At 45.7% G+C, this 16,088-nt stretch overlaps 1 protein-coding gene across 1 annotated transcript in view; it reads right to left on the minus strand.

The window, feature by feature from the left end:
• LOC143177125 (RNA-binding protein MEX3B-like) overlaps positions 1 to 14,680 on the minus strand; it is a 55,374-nt gene extending 40,694 nt beyond the window's left edge. Inside the window, exon 1 of the mRNA XM_076374921.1 lies at positions 14,283 to 14,680. Coding sequence (XP_076231036.1) covers positions 14,283 to 14,583 — 301 coding nt within the window. The 5' untranslated portion in view covers positions 14,584 to 14,680. The remainder of the gene's footprint in view (positions 1 to 14,282) is intronic.
• Between the last annotated feature and the right edge of the window lie 1,408 nt (positions 14,681 to 16,088).

Below are 16,088 nucleotides of genomic sequence, written 5' to 3' on the forward strand. Positions count from 1 at the left end.
AGCCGGCGAGAAAATTCATTCGACCGCGGACTCGCTCCGCGTGAGATCCATGCACCTTTATGGCTCGGATTTTTTGCCTGGACGGGGAAAGATCGACGCTGATGCCAGCGACCTATGGCCGCTTCAGGTCGTTTTATAGCAGAGTTTCGTTAACTCGAGGATTTTTCGAGAGGGGAATTGGTACGATTTATGGACTTGGGCGATGCTGATTCATTGTGGGACTTCATTCTTTTGTAGAAGGGATTTTGATTGTTCCAGAGTTTTGATGAATGTGTGAAGTAGTTTTGGAGTAATGCTAGAATGATTGGGAATTGCAATAATTTAGAATCCCACGTATCATAAATTGGAAATTCTACAAAATAATAGAAAAATAGTTCATTGCCTTGGAGTTCAATGATCTTCGATGCTCCCTATCCTCGTCAAAAACCAAATATTAGTAAAATTATGTTAAACTTAGTTTTAGGTCTGAATGGCTTAAATAGAAAAGATATCTACTCCCTAAATTTAACGAATATGGAAATAGTGAAACTTTCTTTCTTAAAATACTTCCTATTTGATCGTTTCAAAGACTGCTAAACGCAGATCTCCATGGATAAGCAAATCAGATTAAGTAACAGGAAATCAAGGGGAAACAGATTATTCAAACCCCCACAGAAATCAATCAAATGTCTTCTATTTCCATCTACATATCACCAACGGACCCTCTTAACTCCATTCTCCATTCCACGCCTCACGCGTATAATATACACCTTCCTCCCACAAAAAAATATCCATATCATCATCTAACTCAAGCTTCCTACACGGGTTCCCTAACACTAAACATATCCCATAAATCACTTTATCCTCTAATTTAACACGACCAGGACGTAACAAATTAATTACCTGTATGATTATGCGGGTCCTGACGCCTCCGCGACTTCCTCCATAAAACTGAGTCAATTCGAAAGCGAGAAATTCATAAGTGAAGGTTTTCGATGAGCAGGTAAGGGAGCGGCTGGACTCGAAGGGATTCCTCTGACCCAAGGGGGAGACGTTCCCAGGCCGAATTCCATAGCGTCGATGGAAGAGAACGGTTCGAGCGACGGCGACGACGCTTTCCTCGCCCGGACGGAAGTGCCACGTCGGGTGCATTGTTGCGAGCCGAGTGCACGGGACGCGGATTGGCCAAATGGAGCGAGAGAGGCTCGACTAGGTTGCGTGGTGTGCTCGCGGTGCATATGCTACGCCTCGGCCTGCTCGTGTACGTGCACGCGGGAGAAAAGTGTAGGTGGGCTCTCGGTTGCGAACCACTTCCTCCCGGGACGTGTGCGGTCTTCGAATAATCGGATACTCGTGCGTGCTGCATCGGGGAAAGGATGTGCACCGTTGTAAAGAGAGGAGAGGAAAAAGAGAGACCAGAAGGGGGGAGGAAAAAAGAGAAGTTCTCGTTCGATGCTCGAATAACACTTCTTTGTACTCTTTTCACGAAGCGCCGGCATGGTCCCGTGGCCGCTTTTACGCATGAAATAATACGCGCGAGGAAACTCGATAATATGAGGCTAGGAAAGGGCCAAGTACGATGGGCTACCTGACCAACTTTCGACCATTAGTGCTATGGAGCAAGGTGTACCTTTGATATCCTCCCACGTGGAGTATCTAGGAGTGACGAGTGAAGAACAAGTGTCCCATTCGAATAATGCCTCGCGACCCTTTTAATGCAGCAATTCTAGTAGGTAGCATTCGTGTCCCATGAGAAGTTCCCACGAAAGTATTAGAGACAGTGCTTTCCAGGCGACTTCTCATAAGACACAAACGTATACTACTTTTACATGCACTTTAGGGTCAGTATCAGTCGAAAACTTAAAAACTACAGAAAGTAAAATAATATCTTATAAATCAAGATATTCGTGATATACTTGAACCGAGAACTCACATCTTCCTATCTCCCTCACATGTAGATATACCTAAAAGAAATCAAAGTCCTCGAACATAGACAGATACCTAGATACCTTTCAGAGCAAATATTTTTTTCTCTATTCTTACCAAGTATAATACCAAATGTACAGAAAAATCTCTTCTATACTCTATTGCCTTCACGATCGAATTCAACTGTTTCCTTTCAGACCGAAGCTCATCAGCTCCCAACAGTAGCTGCCTCATGGAAATGAAACGGTAAGCGCCGATGGAAAGCAAGATAGGTGGACGTGTCCACTCGCCTAGGATCTCGTTTGCAAAACCATTCCACGCAGTGACGTTTTGCAAGCGAATCGACCGCTTACCAGCGAATAAACGGCGTGCACACGGCGCGTGACGCTCTATCGTCGTGGAATTTCGCCAAGCCCGACTACGTGGAGAAGAGGAGAGGCAGAGTGTACACGGCGCTACAACGCGGCCGACCTGGGTCCGCTACTATACGTCTCCCAGGATAAAGAGAGGAAAAGGAAGGAGACGGGACAAAGGTCTGACAAAGGAGGAAAGGAGGTGGAGGCGGCGGAGGAGAAAAGGAAGGCCACACCGCCTAAGGAAAGGAGAAAAGCGACGAGCACGAGGTTAGGTGAACCCTCGTCGACCGCTCGTGTGCACGTCGTTCGCTGGATATTCGATATCCCCCCTTGGTGTATCCTCGAGTATTGGCCCCGGCCTGCTGGTGCGCGCAACAAAGACATTTTCCACTTCCGATGAGGCCTGCCGAGCCACTCGAACCGCCCTACCGGGACGAAATTCTATCTTATCCTGTCCGCCGGGATCCACGGAGATTCGCTGGCGCGCGGGACCATGATGGATCGGAGGATCGATCAATTTGTGGATACCATGGAAGGGGACCCTTTGCGTGGAACTCTAGAGTTCGGCCATTTTACTGATTTTGCTCTTTAGTGCAAGGCAGGCCTTGGCTCTAATATCTACTAAATAAGTCTTGCTTATTTTGAAGCAGTACTGAATGAGAGTAATACAAATTTATGATCCTACACTATCTTTCTTTTAGAAATTTCCTTGATCCATTAAGTTAAGATTTTCTCAAGAATGGTCGACGATCCACCTGCTGCAAATGTGCCTCCTCTTTCTCAAGAGCCCAGAGTTTCGCTCATTCACTAAAACCAGAAATTTCCTAGACGTTCGGTGGCTTGACCTACGTCGAGGTTTAACGTCCCTATTAGCGGATGTCATTTGAATGGGAATGTAATAAAAGTCGCGTGCGGCATAATTTAATTCAAGGCCGCGGCACGCTCGAGCAGTTGCAGAAGAACGCGATTACCGGCGACCCCATGTGTGCGTTCGCGCGAAAGTAATTACATATGCGCGTCGTGGCGTTTTTATCAGGGGATAATATTTTTCACGCAACACGATCGCCTCTCGATTCTGGAAGAAACCCAGTAGCAGAGGAGATTGTGAGTAACAGATAATTACGCTCAACGAGATCCTGAGGTCCTCCCCTTCCACCCAATCTTCGATTATCAGGCTCCTACTTAGCAACTTTCACACTATCATTCGCATCCCTCTGTCACCGATCGTACTCACGAAGAAATCGATGAATATCGAGATAAGTCGAGAGTTATACGTTCGAAGATCCCTCTACTGAGGCCAGGGGCCAAAAAAAAGAAAGAGAAGCTCGCTGAGGCATCGAAGGGCGGTTCGCGAGGCGAGCGACCTCTGGTCGAGGGTAGTCGGTGCACATGGCAGACAGAATAAATAAAAAACGAGAAAAACCGCTTATTTCAGCCAACGCGCTGTAAACATCTGCTAGGCGGGGGCACGTTGGCCCGTCAGTGGTTCTCACCAGACGTGGACTGTCGACGGAGGTCCTCGTCGTCAGTGCTGTAGAACCTCTCAGAGACTCTCCTTCCTCTTCTGGTCGACGATCTCCATCGTCTACCTCGGGTCTCTCGCTTCCTCCTCTCTCCCCTCTTTCAGCGAGGGTTAAGTGTCGATCGAGTTTCGAGCATGAGAACGGAAAGGCCCGGTGTGGGCCGACAGCTGCTTCGGAGGCCAACAAAGGCAACAACCACCGTTCTCCTGCCGTGGGTTGCTACTATTCCTACACCAGCGCTATCGTCACTGCTGATTTTTCGATTCTCTCCAGGGCTCTCTCGAAAACCACCGGAAACGCACGCGCCGTTTTTATTGTTGCTCGGGACTGACATGAATGAGTGAAGGTGTTGTGACTTAGGTTCTTCTTGTGGACAACAAAATTACAATTCCTTACTTTTCGAATATTTAAAATTTTAATTTTTCAAATATTCAAAAATTCAAAATTTCAAATTTGTAATATTGAAATATTCAAATTTTCAAATTTTTATGAAACTGACGCACCATCTCAAAACTCCTACACATGAATCTCGCCGTTAGCTGAACACAGATATCTTACGTGATACCGCATGAACAGCAATTCACGGAATTGTATGCGTGTACCAAAAACAGTACACGTGGCGCGGGGCGTGTTAAAAATAATATTAAACCAAACTCTAAGAAAACAATAAATACGACACTAGTAAAAATCGTTAAATGGCAATATCCCATTCGTCACAATTTCAGCAGAAATACTTACAAGAGAAGTACAGTCGCGTTCACCGTAGTCGAAGGGTAAACTGGTTCCAAATGCTTAATTCTGGACCCAATTTCGTCGAAAAGTCCCTCGGTCAGGTCGTAACCCTCCGTTATGAAACGTCGTCGTCTCTCCCCGACACGGCTCGAGGTCTCGTCGGACAGAGAAAGCGCGGGAAGCACGTTTCGAAATCGTCGGCCGCAAATTGAACACCGAGGAGCGGAGCGAGCGGTTCCACGGCCTCGTAAGCAAACCGAGAGATGAATACCAGACGGAATTGAAGTGCGTGACAAAGTATGTCGTCGACGCTGAAAGAAGGAAATTCGATGAAGACCGTTGCACCGAGAGAGCCAGTTTCTCCCGCTTTTGGCTCAGGGTTCCTCGCGCGGCGGAAACTCTTAATTTTGTGGCAGAGTCTTTGCGGGCGAAAGAAAAGGACCAGAACTTTCGACAATAATAGCGACCTGATTCGCTTCGACCGTATCCGTTCGTTCGAGCCACGAAACGATTCTGGATGGTAATTGCTTTTTTCCTTTTCCTGGATGCATCGCTGTCATCGCGCTGCACCGGAATCGGAACGTTGAACCGCAAAAGTACGGGACGAGGGGCCGCGAAACGAGCCAGTTGGCTCTTTTGAGTGCTCTCGTGCGAAAGGTCTGGTAAATTTTGGACAATTTCTATTGCCTTAAGGAAAGAACGGTAGAGTATTCTTTCGTTGCTCAGAAATAGGTCCACTTTGAGGTAATTTTCAGTATGCGAAGATGTGTATCAAAAAAGTATGGACCACGGCAGAGACGGTTTTTTATTTTGTTTTCAAGCTACAGCAATTTTGAGTCCAGTCGATCTGCATCTGCTTGATTTCGTGTGGGTTGCTCTGAATTATTACCTTATAATTCCAGACAAATCTATAAATGTCTAATCGCACATCTACTTACGCATGGTTACGTGTATTCGAGATACGTTTCCATTCTCATTCTACAGCTATGGAAGCTATAAACCTTCGACGAGTAGGTACTGACTTTATCAAGACAGTAAACATGAGTCAGAACGTTACGAAATGGAATAGTGACGGAGTTCGTCCATGAAATAAGTTAATTACGAGAAACAAATCGAACCACTGAAAGTTCAGATCACTCACATGAATTAACTTCTTTATGACTTTCGAGCGTCAAGCATTTTACATTCAGTATTTTTATAAACAAAATTGAAAGTGAATTACTACCACCTTCTCTCGATTTCAGGATTTTTCGTACATAGACTGAATGAAAATTGCTGCAGCTCTAGACCTTAAATTTTCGTTCTAGAATCAACCTCGTACAAAGAATATCTATATCTCTATATCCTCAGTTCCAATATCTACTACTCAAGCAAAGAAATCGAATTCCCAAGGCAACGACGGACAAACGAAGCAACAGTGTTGCCCGCCCGTGAAAAGCAAATAGATATGTTATGTACCAGTTCCCGCATGGCTCTCCCCCCTGATCTAAAACTCCCGCAAGTTCGACCACAGAGAGCGAGCGGAGTCGTAAAATCCTTGGAAAAGATCCTCCAGCTCTGTTCCAGGCTTTTTACGAAGACGCGTGAACAGCGGCTGGGTCGGTACGGGTCTATTAACACTGCCTCATCGTCGACACAAATCTTCCATTTTAGGTGGAAAAAGTAGCATGACCTAGCTAGAAGCAACAGGCACGTGCTGTTGGAGCAGGGTAAAAAAAATGTCCCTCGTCCGACCATTCGAATTCCTACACCATTTCCACGCGTAATCGCCTAGGAACGATGCACACGCTTGGCGTGCCAGAGAAACACGCTACACCGTTCCACAGACTCGTGTACACGCGCGTGTATAGGGTGCTTCAGAACTATGAGTATTAACGTAATTGGTTAATAGAACCCGTGGAAAGAAACGGGAATTTTAATGGAAGCGAGACTGCATAATTGTTTTTAAGGCGCTTGAGCTTTTTTAGGTTTTACCAGTGGGGGATTAGAAGCAATAGAGTCCTGGGATTCAATGGCTAATTTGATCCTCTAAGGAATTCTGTGTTTATGTTTCTTACAGCTTCTTTTACGCTTTTTTTTTTGTAGTCTGCATTGGTCCTGGAGTCTAGATATTGGAAATATTTGTGATATTTATGTGATATTTATGTGATACTTATGTGATATTTATGTGATATAGGTAGTTAAAAATTTTGAAAGTTTTCATTTGAAAAATAAACGCAGATGACTCCTTTCTTTGGAGAGATAATATTACTAATCGTAAGTACAATTTTCTTAGGACCAACTATCAGTAGAATATGCTCTCCAACTGCGCTCACTTGTTTCTGAGACACCCTGCGCATGAATATGCAAATGATACAGCGGGTATTAGTTGTACTAAATAATGTATATCCATGTAATTTGTTACGAAACAGCAAGTACACTTTTTATTAAAATCTAGAACATCAAGAGCGATTAGTTACCAGATCAATATCTACTGATCTCTCTTTTGTTTCTCTCTTAGGAGCTTTATTGCTCAATTAAATCTGCACATACAGGTCTAAAATATCCTGTACATGCACGTTGACAACGCTTCCTTGATGTACTTACAATATTCATTCGACAAAATAACAAATAATCGCGCGCACGCAAGCGCCTATCTCGGTGGCTACAAATAAACGAGCTCGATAACTGACGTTCGCCTATTTCGCTAAACAAACAAAACGGTCCTCTGGGATCTGGCACGCGCCGTCTTGTGCTCTACAGCAGACGGAGAAAGTTTTGCTCTTGGAGAACAAGTTTATTGCAACTCAATAACCGCTGTATCGTGGGTGTAAGGAACAGTGGGGTCGTAAACGCAATAGGAGGGGCGAAGATGGTAACCGTACTTGAGTGTTGGAAGTCGAGAGTTCACGGACACATTCTGGATAATTTTGGGACAATTAGCGCGTTGACCCTTCCCAGACGAGAGCGTAATGCTAATAACCGGGACAGAAGCTCTGAACATGCCACTGACAAGTTTAACGTATTTATTATTCATTATTATGAAATGTTTCGAAATGTGGATGTCTGTTGCGCGGGAAAATAATTTCGATTCAATGGGACCACCTTAATGTTTATAAATAAGTGATAATAATTCTTACTTTGGAGCCAAATAACAAAAATTTAAAATTAATTTACGTGATGGGAAAAAAGCTAATTCAAGAAATTAAAATCCTCGTTAAAAGATAAAGAAGTTACCTTATATAGTGTCTCACAGCAAAAACACTGTAAACATAAAAATGAAGTAAAAGACGGCAAAATTTTACTTGGATTATTTCAAAGTTTCTACAAACAACTCTAATAGAATCGAACTCAAATGAGATTACGCGAAAAATCAAATACCAAATTTCACGCTTCCTAGGTTCACATATTTGATCTAGGAACTAACTCGAGCCACGTCGAAATTCCTAAGAAAACCTGCGCACCACTTGTCGTGTCGCAAAGCTCGATAGGATGGCAGGTCCATCCCATATCTCGTCTGCGCTTCGATCGCCACATTCCCTCCACCCACGATAACTAGGCTTCTTGGCGTATCGAGCGCGTGTCACGGTGGACAGGGCCAGAGGGACCAGGGTTAATAGCGACGCTTTTTCCGTCCCTAGGCAGGGACCATCGTTCCTCTCGCGTTGGGAGATACGCGACACCGCAGCAGCTAACGACCTGGATAACCAGCCGTGATGTTTCCAAAGTAACGTCATCGTTCGCCGCGCGATACGACACACACGAGGCGACGAGTCTGGCGACGGAGTCGCTCATTACAACTTCCGGTCCAGGAGTGCGAGCCAGAAAGAGAACGTTGGTGCGACGGAGACGGAGCGAGACAGAGGATCGAGGATGGGGGAGAAAGAGAATCAACGACACGACGGAACAACCAGTTGGGAGAATGAGACGGTGATAGCGGAGGCAACGGGTGCGAGTAAGATCGGGATAGAGGGGAGAGAGAAAGACAGAAGCGAGCGAAAATGCTCAACAAATAGCCACATCCTCATAATGGAACGGCGTATCAAACTCATTAGACGTCGTTATTGAATCGACACGATTACGTTCCGCAGAAAGATCCGATCTTCCCGTTAAAACTGAATAATCGAATGCGACGATGCGATCTGGCATTGTCTGACAGAGACGGATGCACCATGACCCACGATTTTCCGGTCCAAGTTCATCAGAGTATCATATGTATGAGAGGAGAGTGGGAAAGATTCTTATGTAAATACTAACTGCTTGGAGTTTGAATAAAAAATTCTACCTTTTTATTTTTACGCAGCTCTCTTCCTGATTTCATCGAAAAATCCTACATGTAATTTAAATATATACCTAAGGGTAATTCTTTATACAAAATCTTGCTTCAAAAATGTAATAATATTTTCAGTGTTATCGTACAAGTAATCTGAATTTATCCTCATTAGTGCTAAAATTAAAATCAATACTTTCCACTTTCCTCGCAGGAGATATGTACATATATCTAAAAGATTCGACAAGCTCTGCAGTATCTGCGCAAGCGCGGCCGCGTATCGCAACTCGTTGCGCGCGGTTAGAGAGATTTAGGCACGCGAGTGGCGGGAACTCCGCTCGCGTTATAGCAATGATTCATGCCAGGTACGTTGAACTGGTTCCGAGGCGGGCTGCAGCGGAGAAAAAGCCGCGGTCCCGATCGGCAAGACACAATGCAACGTTACGAGAGAGAAAACGGGCCCCGAACGTGTATGTAGATCAGCAACCCTGGCCCCGCGCTCGCAATGGTCGCGCTGGCGAAGGGGTGAAGTGTCTGGGAAAGCAGGAAGCGAACAGATTTTATATTAGAATGGAAAATCGTACTCTACAGGCATCGAGTGGAAAATGCTCAAAAATGTGAAGGAGGATCGTCAGATTCATATTAGCCGCGTTTCGGTTTCATTTTTGGCTGGTGTTTATAATCTAGGAAGACTATGAACGGGTTTAGGTAATCTGGTTTATTCCTCGACGGTTTACAAAAGACTGCCCCTCGATCCTCACACATAGGCTGCGCCGTTTGGTACATGGTATCTGTCGAGGAGGGACTATTAATTACAAAGCACGGAAACCACCGAAACCGTTCACAGCGACACACGCTGAGCTAATTTTATGTTCGTCACCCTTGGAAGCATGCTGCGATTATAATAGTCTCAGAGTTCATTTTGAGAGCAACTTCGAATTTCAGGAGATGAATTTTCTATTAATTTTAAAACTATTAACACGACTAACGTTCGTATTTTCTATTTTACTATGTTTAATAGTAAATATCAATATTGTCCAAGAACTAATATTAAGATTAATTTATCATAGCTGTCTTAAGAAAACACTGCAAATAAATATATCAATAACTGTCCGAAAAATTGAATTTCTATTCCCCATGTTAAATTCCAGGATATATTAATCTCTGTTTGAAATTATTGGAACCCAATTAGTATCACCAGTGTATCGAAGATATGAAATATAGATGAAAATAATGCACAAGTTCAAATTATGGAAATTGAGGTGGAAAACGCGATAATCGGCGAATCTGTGTTCTCTATAGTACGCAGAAGCATCAAACGTGCTCGGTCGCACGACACATAGCAGTGGTTCTCAAACGGCGACACTGCAAAGCTGTAGAGGATGCGAGAAAGGCCAGGCAGAGCGGAAGGGACGATAAGCACGTATGGAAATCCGTAGCGGGTACTGAATTTAAAACACGAACAGTCTTGACACCGTTCTAAGTGCCCGAGTAGTCTAATGTTATTGGACGGTCAATATTAGCACGACTCACGTGATATGACCGCGCGAGCATATACGGCTTCCTTTTACCACGCCATCCTTTTCTCCCATATCGAGAATAAATTTATTCGCGGGCGCGAGCATATTTTTCGGAGATGCAAAATAAGAATGATTATTAAAATAATGTAATTAATAATTAAAGTACAATTACAGCTTTAAGAATTGTATTGATATCTATTTCCTTCTACGTAAAATAAATTAAAAAAAAAATTTAGAAGCATACAGAAAGATGTAAGCATGCAGCATAACCGACAAAATTGTTCGAAGAATACCTTTCACAGATACAGATATACTAAAATGTTATCAACTAGATATCTGGAGCCAATCAACACTTTTCTGGCGCATGAAAAATGATATCATCACAATGAACTACAAAAAATACTGACCTTAACTGAAACCGTTAGGTCTATTTGTTCGATTTCATATTTTTTCCGTTCCATTATCAATCGCTATCTCCTAAAGATATAATAGTGGCAATTATAATTATTTTTGAAGGAAGAAAAAGCAAAGGTCAAGAAGAAATCGCACAGTTTAAACCCATTTTTAATTCCAAGCATGAGCGCGTAATGCAGCCACGAAGTTTGGCAGGTGGCCAGTTTCTACATTGCAAAATTGTATCGCACGGGGTAAATTGCGCGCGCGTTCACACGTGACGACAGATACGTCGGGAGCGCGGCGTAGATGATCGATCGACGGCACGTGCTATCGATAGCCCCTCCCTTCCGCATGTATTTACACGCGTTCCATATTCCATCGACCTTTCGCTACAGAATATTAAACAATTTCATACCCCATAAAATTGTTCAGTATTTAATTGAGTACACTACATAAAAACACAAAAAGAAAAGAGTAGACAACATCTATGACAAATAAAATTCTACAAGCAATACTATTTAAATAAATAAATTGTTACTAGCTAACTTTTTTTATACTTTAAATTTACATAACTTAATTATTCGCAGCATCGTGTGCGAGAAACTTTCATAGGCGTCCATAAAACAGCCGAAGTACCCAGTACAATTAGACTTCCGCACGAGTCAGACAGGCTTTCAAATCTCAAAGCAAAAGCGTTAATGTCCCCGAGATTAATCGGTAAAAGCGTGGATCTCACGACCTTAGACACAGAAGAAACCAAAGTCCCGATACTGATCAGCCTCTCTAGATTATTTATCTTGCGCGCGATCTCAACCGGATCGTAAGATTTAAATGGCAAGCCACGTGGCGGGGCGGTCGCCCAGGATTTCTCAATTTCGAAACGTGTCGCGGTACAAGCGAATCGCGTCCCTCCTAGCGCTAGTTCGCTCAATGAAGCCGACCGTTTAGTTGTTCAATGGAAAGATTATCCTTTCACGAGGACAAACGCGTTCGTTAAGCGTCACGTTTTCTTCTCCCATTCAATAGCAGACGGATTACTAACGAAAACTGTCGTTTACTCATAGGGGAATGTCTTCTCGAAACGAGTCTTCGAACTCTACTTCCCTGGATATCGCGGCGTGAAAAAAAGAAAAAGGTCGGAAGCGGCGACGCAGCGGTCGCGTCACGTATCGCGTTCTGTCGCCTTCGTCTGTATCTGGGCCCGTGCTTTGGCATTTGGAAGGAAGAAGGAGCTCGTAAAACTTCCACCCCAACGTTTTGTTTGAAATTCCCTGAGTTTAACGGCCGTCGACATTTCGTGCCCTCTGGTGGGACGTCAGCCGCCGTAAACACACGCCGCACCATCGAGACACTGGCAGATAATAACAATTACCGTTTCACGTTTGGTAAACCGTTTCCGAGGTTCTAGTCCACTACGATACTTTCAAACGACCTGACGTCAACTTCTTTGCTCCTACTTTCTCGCAACTTTGTGGAACCCTCCACCGCGGTGGATCTTAACACGAAACTACAATGTCTCGGTATCACGATCATCTCTAATATGTATTATTACAACTATATATTATTACAGACACCTTCTCTAAGAAGTAACTAGCAACTAACAACACGTAAGATCGATGGGATATTTACTTTCACAATTTCACAGAACCCTCCCCATCCGCCATGACAGTTTCTCGCGAAACTTCAGATGGGATCTACCCTGACAAAGTATTATTCGTGTCCCACGAGAAGTCTCCTGGAACCCATTAGGGGAAATGCTTTCCAGGGGACTTCTCATGCGACACGAATAGTACATACGCGACACAGCTATTTCGGACACCTTTCCTGGAAATTTTCGCATGGAAAAAAGCGCGGGACGGTCGGCACAGTCAAAGGATCGCTAGGAGGCAGATTTTGTCGTTTCGAGGAACGGTTTCGCTGGTGGCTAGCGAAGGTTACGAAAAAGTCGTCGAACACCCGGAGCGACAAACGCGTTCGTTATTTACGGGACAGGAACGATATACGTGGCTAGAGCCGCGGTGTCGAAACGTAAACAGGCTCCTCCCGTCTCCTGCTTTTTTTAACGAGGCCCACGAGTGGTTCAGATAGACGCTAGTCTCGGTCGCGAAGGTGGCCGAGACGAGCGGCCACGACCTACGACAGGGTTCACTGCACGCGGCCGTTCGTCGTCGGGCCACCACCCAACGAATTCGCTTTTCGACACGTTAGATTGGTTTAATTGCGGCATTACTTGATATGTACCGCGTTCCGCGCGTCCCGTGCCAATGAACTGTCGCTCGTGCTGCGCGCGACAGATTCCGGTAACGAGGAACGCGAAGTCGAGTATACAGGGTACCTCAGAATTACGGATAAGGTTACTGGTTTATGGGAGCAACGGACAATGGCAAGTTTATTAGAAGGAATTGATATGTAATCTCGTTCTAAAGTGTTTCTAAATGGGCCTCAAGAGTGATAAGGGAATTTAGATGGATTAGCTGTAATTGACATTTTTAATACTACTGTATTATTACTTTAGCGATATCAAGAGTAGGTGTAATCATGAAACTATATGCCTTATCGTTTCTATCACTAATAGTCGTTTCCTTTGGGTTTACGTTGGTTTCTGTATTAATTTAAGATAAGTTCTGCACGATTTACGATGCTACATTAGAACTGCTTTTCATTACTAATAAAATTCATAGGTGTGGTTCTAAAATGCGTTGAATTACACTTAGATAAATTCACTTACTTTCTTCTTTGCTTTGTATATCTTTCTCTTTAAACGTGTACGTGATGTTGACTCCGCCACGTTTCCAATTATCCAAAGAAGCTTTTGCCATTCGCAAGATTTAGGAATACAACGAATATCTTTGTTGACGCAAGCAGTCGTACGATTCGCGTCGTTTCAAAGCCTGAGCTCCATACAATCTCGATTTATCGAATCACGGCCACTACATTTGCGGTTAGATCATAAAATTTATCGTCCACCGATAAATCGTTATCGATTTTGAAGGACTGCGTTATATTTTTTATTAATAGACTGGCGCGCAAGAAAATAGAACTTTCACGAATTTCAAATTTTTTAGGCGTTCCATACTCATATCTATAAAAAACCTTTCAATAAAATGAGTCTCTCTAAATTCACCAAAAAAACAAAAAAAAACCATAGTTACAACTGAAATCTACACGATATCAAAATTTTACCACATCCTGCTGATACAACCACCAAAACATTCCACTCTCTTCCACAAACAATAGAACACCCAACGAATTCCTAACCTTCAAAATCTCCCATTACCAACTACCTCTGCAAAAAACCTTCACGATATACACCTCGAGGCCCTAAAATTCTCTCCCAAAGAACATCGCCAAGAGCCGTCATCAGAACTCACGTAAACAGTCCAGTACATAGAAAAAGTACTAGAAATCGCGCAGAACAGCCATTTTGAATCCGATCGAAAGCAAAAGCTCGACATTCCACGGGCGCCAGCCCTAGGAGTACGTTCAAGCATCGAACGAGTGGGAAAAAGTACGGCAAGGCACGCGGCCTGTCTCGCCAAGCGGCCCTCCGTGCGTGCGTTCGCGAGGTGAGCAGAGAAGTCGAGGTTATGTTTGCGCTTACCTTGTCGGCCGACGATCTCCGCCACGTGCTCGCTGCTAGGCACCGGCACGCACTCGGTCATGTTCTGGCTCTTCTTGGAGCGCGCCTCCTCAAAAACGCCCGCTGGTGTCGTTTGCAGTGGGTCAGGATCGTTGGCAGTTCCGGTGCCGGTTCCTGTGCCGGAACCCGGGCATCCTGGCGTGCCCTCCAGCCCAAGCATAGACAACTCTAACGCCAATTGCAGGGCCCGTTGGTCCTCGAGGGAAGCGGCACCGCCGCCGTTCGCTCCGCGGTCCATCTCGCTGAACAAACTCGTCGGCATGTTTGCTCTTCTGGCTCTCGCGTTGTGTCCGTAAAGTCAATGGTACGATGCGACGTTCACGTGTGTTGCGATACGCTCGTGGAGAGCGTCGATGGATGATCACAGTCTCTTTATTCACAGATTCTCACTGTTGCTTCTGGGTGTTCCGAGTTAATAAACGTCCTCACAACCGACTGTCTCGAACAACTCGGTGTTCGACGCGACAGTGTCTCTCTCGAAACGATCGGAAAAACAATGTATCACACGCGCGCGCGTGCACACCACACACCACTGTCGAGATCGGTCTTCGTTCGAACGAGGGGGGGCCGTTTGTGCGCACCGTGAGAGCTCGGATAGCTCGCGAGCGAATGCGTTTAGGAAAAAACAACGATGCACCGATACAAAAATAAAATCGTCGACTGTCGCCGGTGATCGCGCTGAGTCCTCTTCCTTTTTCGTCCCCTCGTCACTGCGTGCGTGAGTGTGCGGCTCGAGCGCACCGGCGTGAGTGTCGTTCGGCACACTGGAAACGTGTGGGCTACTCTCGACGCGTAATATCTCGTGTCGTCCAACGATCGCGCGCCGCCTCTCTTCTCTCTGATTCCTCTGTCTCTATCTCTTTCTCTCTCTCTCTCTCGTTCTCACTCGCGCGCGCTTTCTTTCACCGCGTGCGAAGCCAGCGCGACGAAAATGGCCTTCCCGATGATATTTCGCGCTGGGTCGGAGCGACAAGTTCGTGTCGAGGTTCGTGGGTTTCTCTCGGAGCGCGACTGTGCAGCGGCGTACCCGTCAAATCTCGTCCTTCCTTTTTTTCCCTCTTCTCGCGTGTCGTTTCTCGAAGCGATTATCGCGACGCTGCTCGTCTTTCTCTGTGCAGTACAGAAGATTCGTTCGTTCGTCCTCTCCTCTGCGTGTCTCTTCGTTCGCTCTCGTTCTCCCCTTCGACGGGACGACGTAACGTAGCGTAACCGTAACGGCGCGTGTATCACGTTTGCGGGAGCTTCGTCACCGACCGACTGACTGAAGCGTCCGAGAGCGTCGTCGCGCGACTGAAGCACTGAAAACGGAGGCAAGGGGCGCCGCGCTCTCTCTTTCCTTCCCTCTCTCTCTCTCTGTCTCTCCCTCAACCGCGATCTTTCCTTTCGAAGGCAGGCGCGTGCAACTACCCTCTCGCTCGTGTTACCACTGCGACTGACTGCGACGTACTGCGACTGCGGGTGCTACAGCCGGCGCGCCGCCATGTGCCGGACGCCGGCTATGCGTCGCCCCGATTGGCCCGCGCGGTCACGTGGCCACGTACCACCCCTCCCCACCACTCGCGGACCGACCGGCGCAGAACGTGCCAGCGCACCTACCGGCCGAGAGCGCCGCGCTTCGTTCGACTCCGGATACGGGCGCGTGCACTCGTCCCTACCGGCTTTTGCAACCCCCTCCGTGGCTCGACGCGAGCGCGGAGCGCGAGTCTTCTCTCGGGCCTTCGCGAAGTTTCCCTATGGATCCGTCGAGAGAGACACTGGCTGCCGCAC

Source organism: Calliopsis andreniformis, chromosome 3 (genome assembly GCF_051401765.1).
Source record: "Calliopsis andreniformis isolate RMS-2024a chromosome 3, iyCalAndr_principal, whole genome shotgun sequence".
Taxonomy (NCBI): domain Eukaryota; kingdom Metazoa; phylum Arthropoda; class Insecta; order Hymenoptera; family Andrenidae; genus Calliopsis; species Calliopsis andreniformis.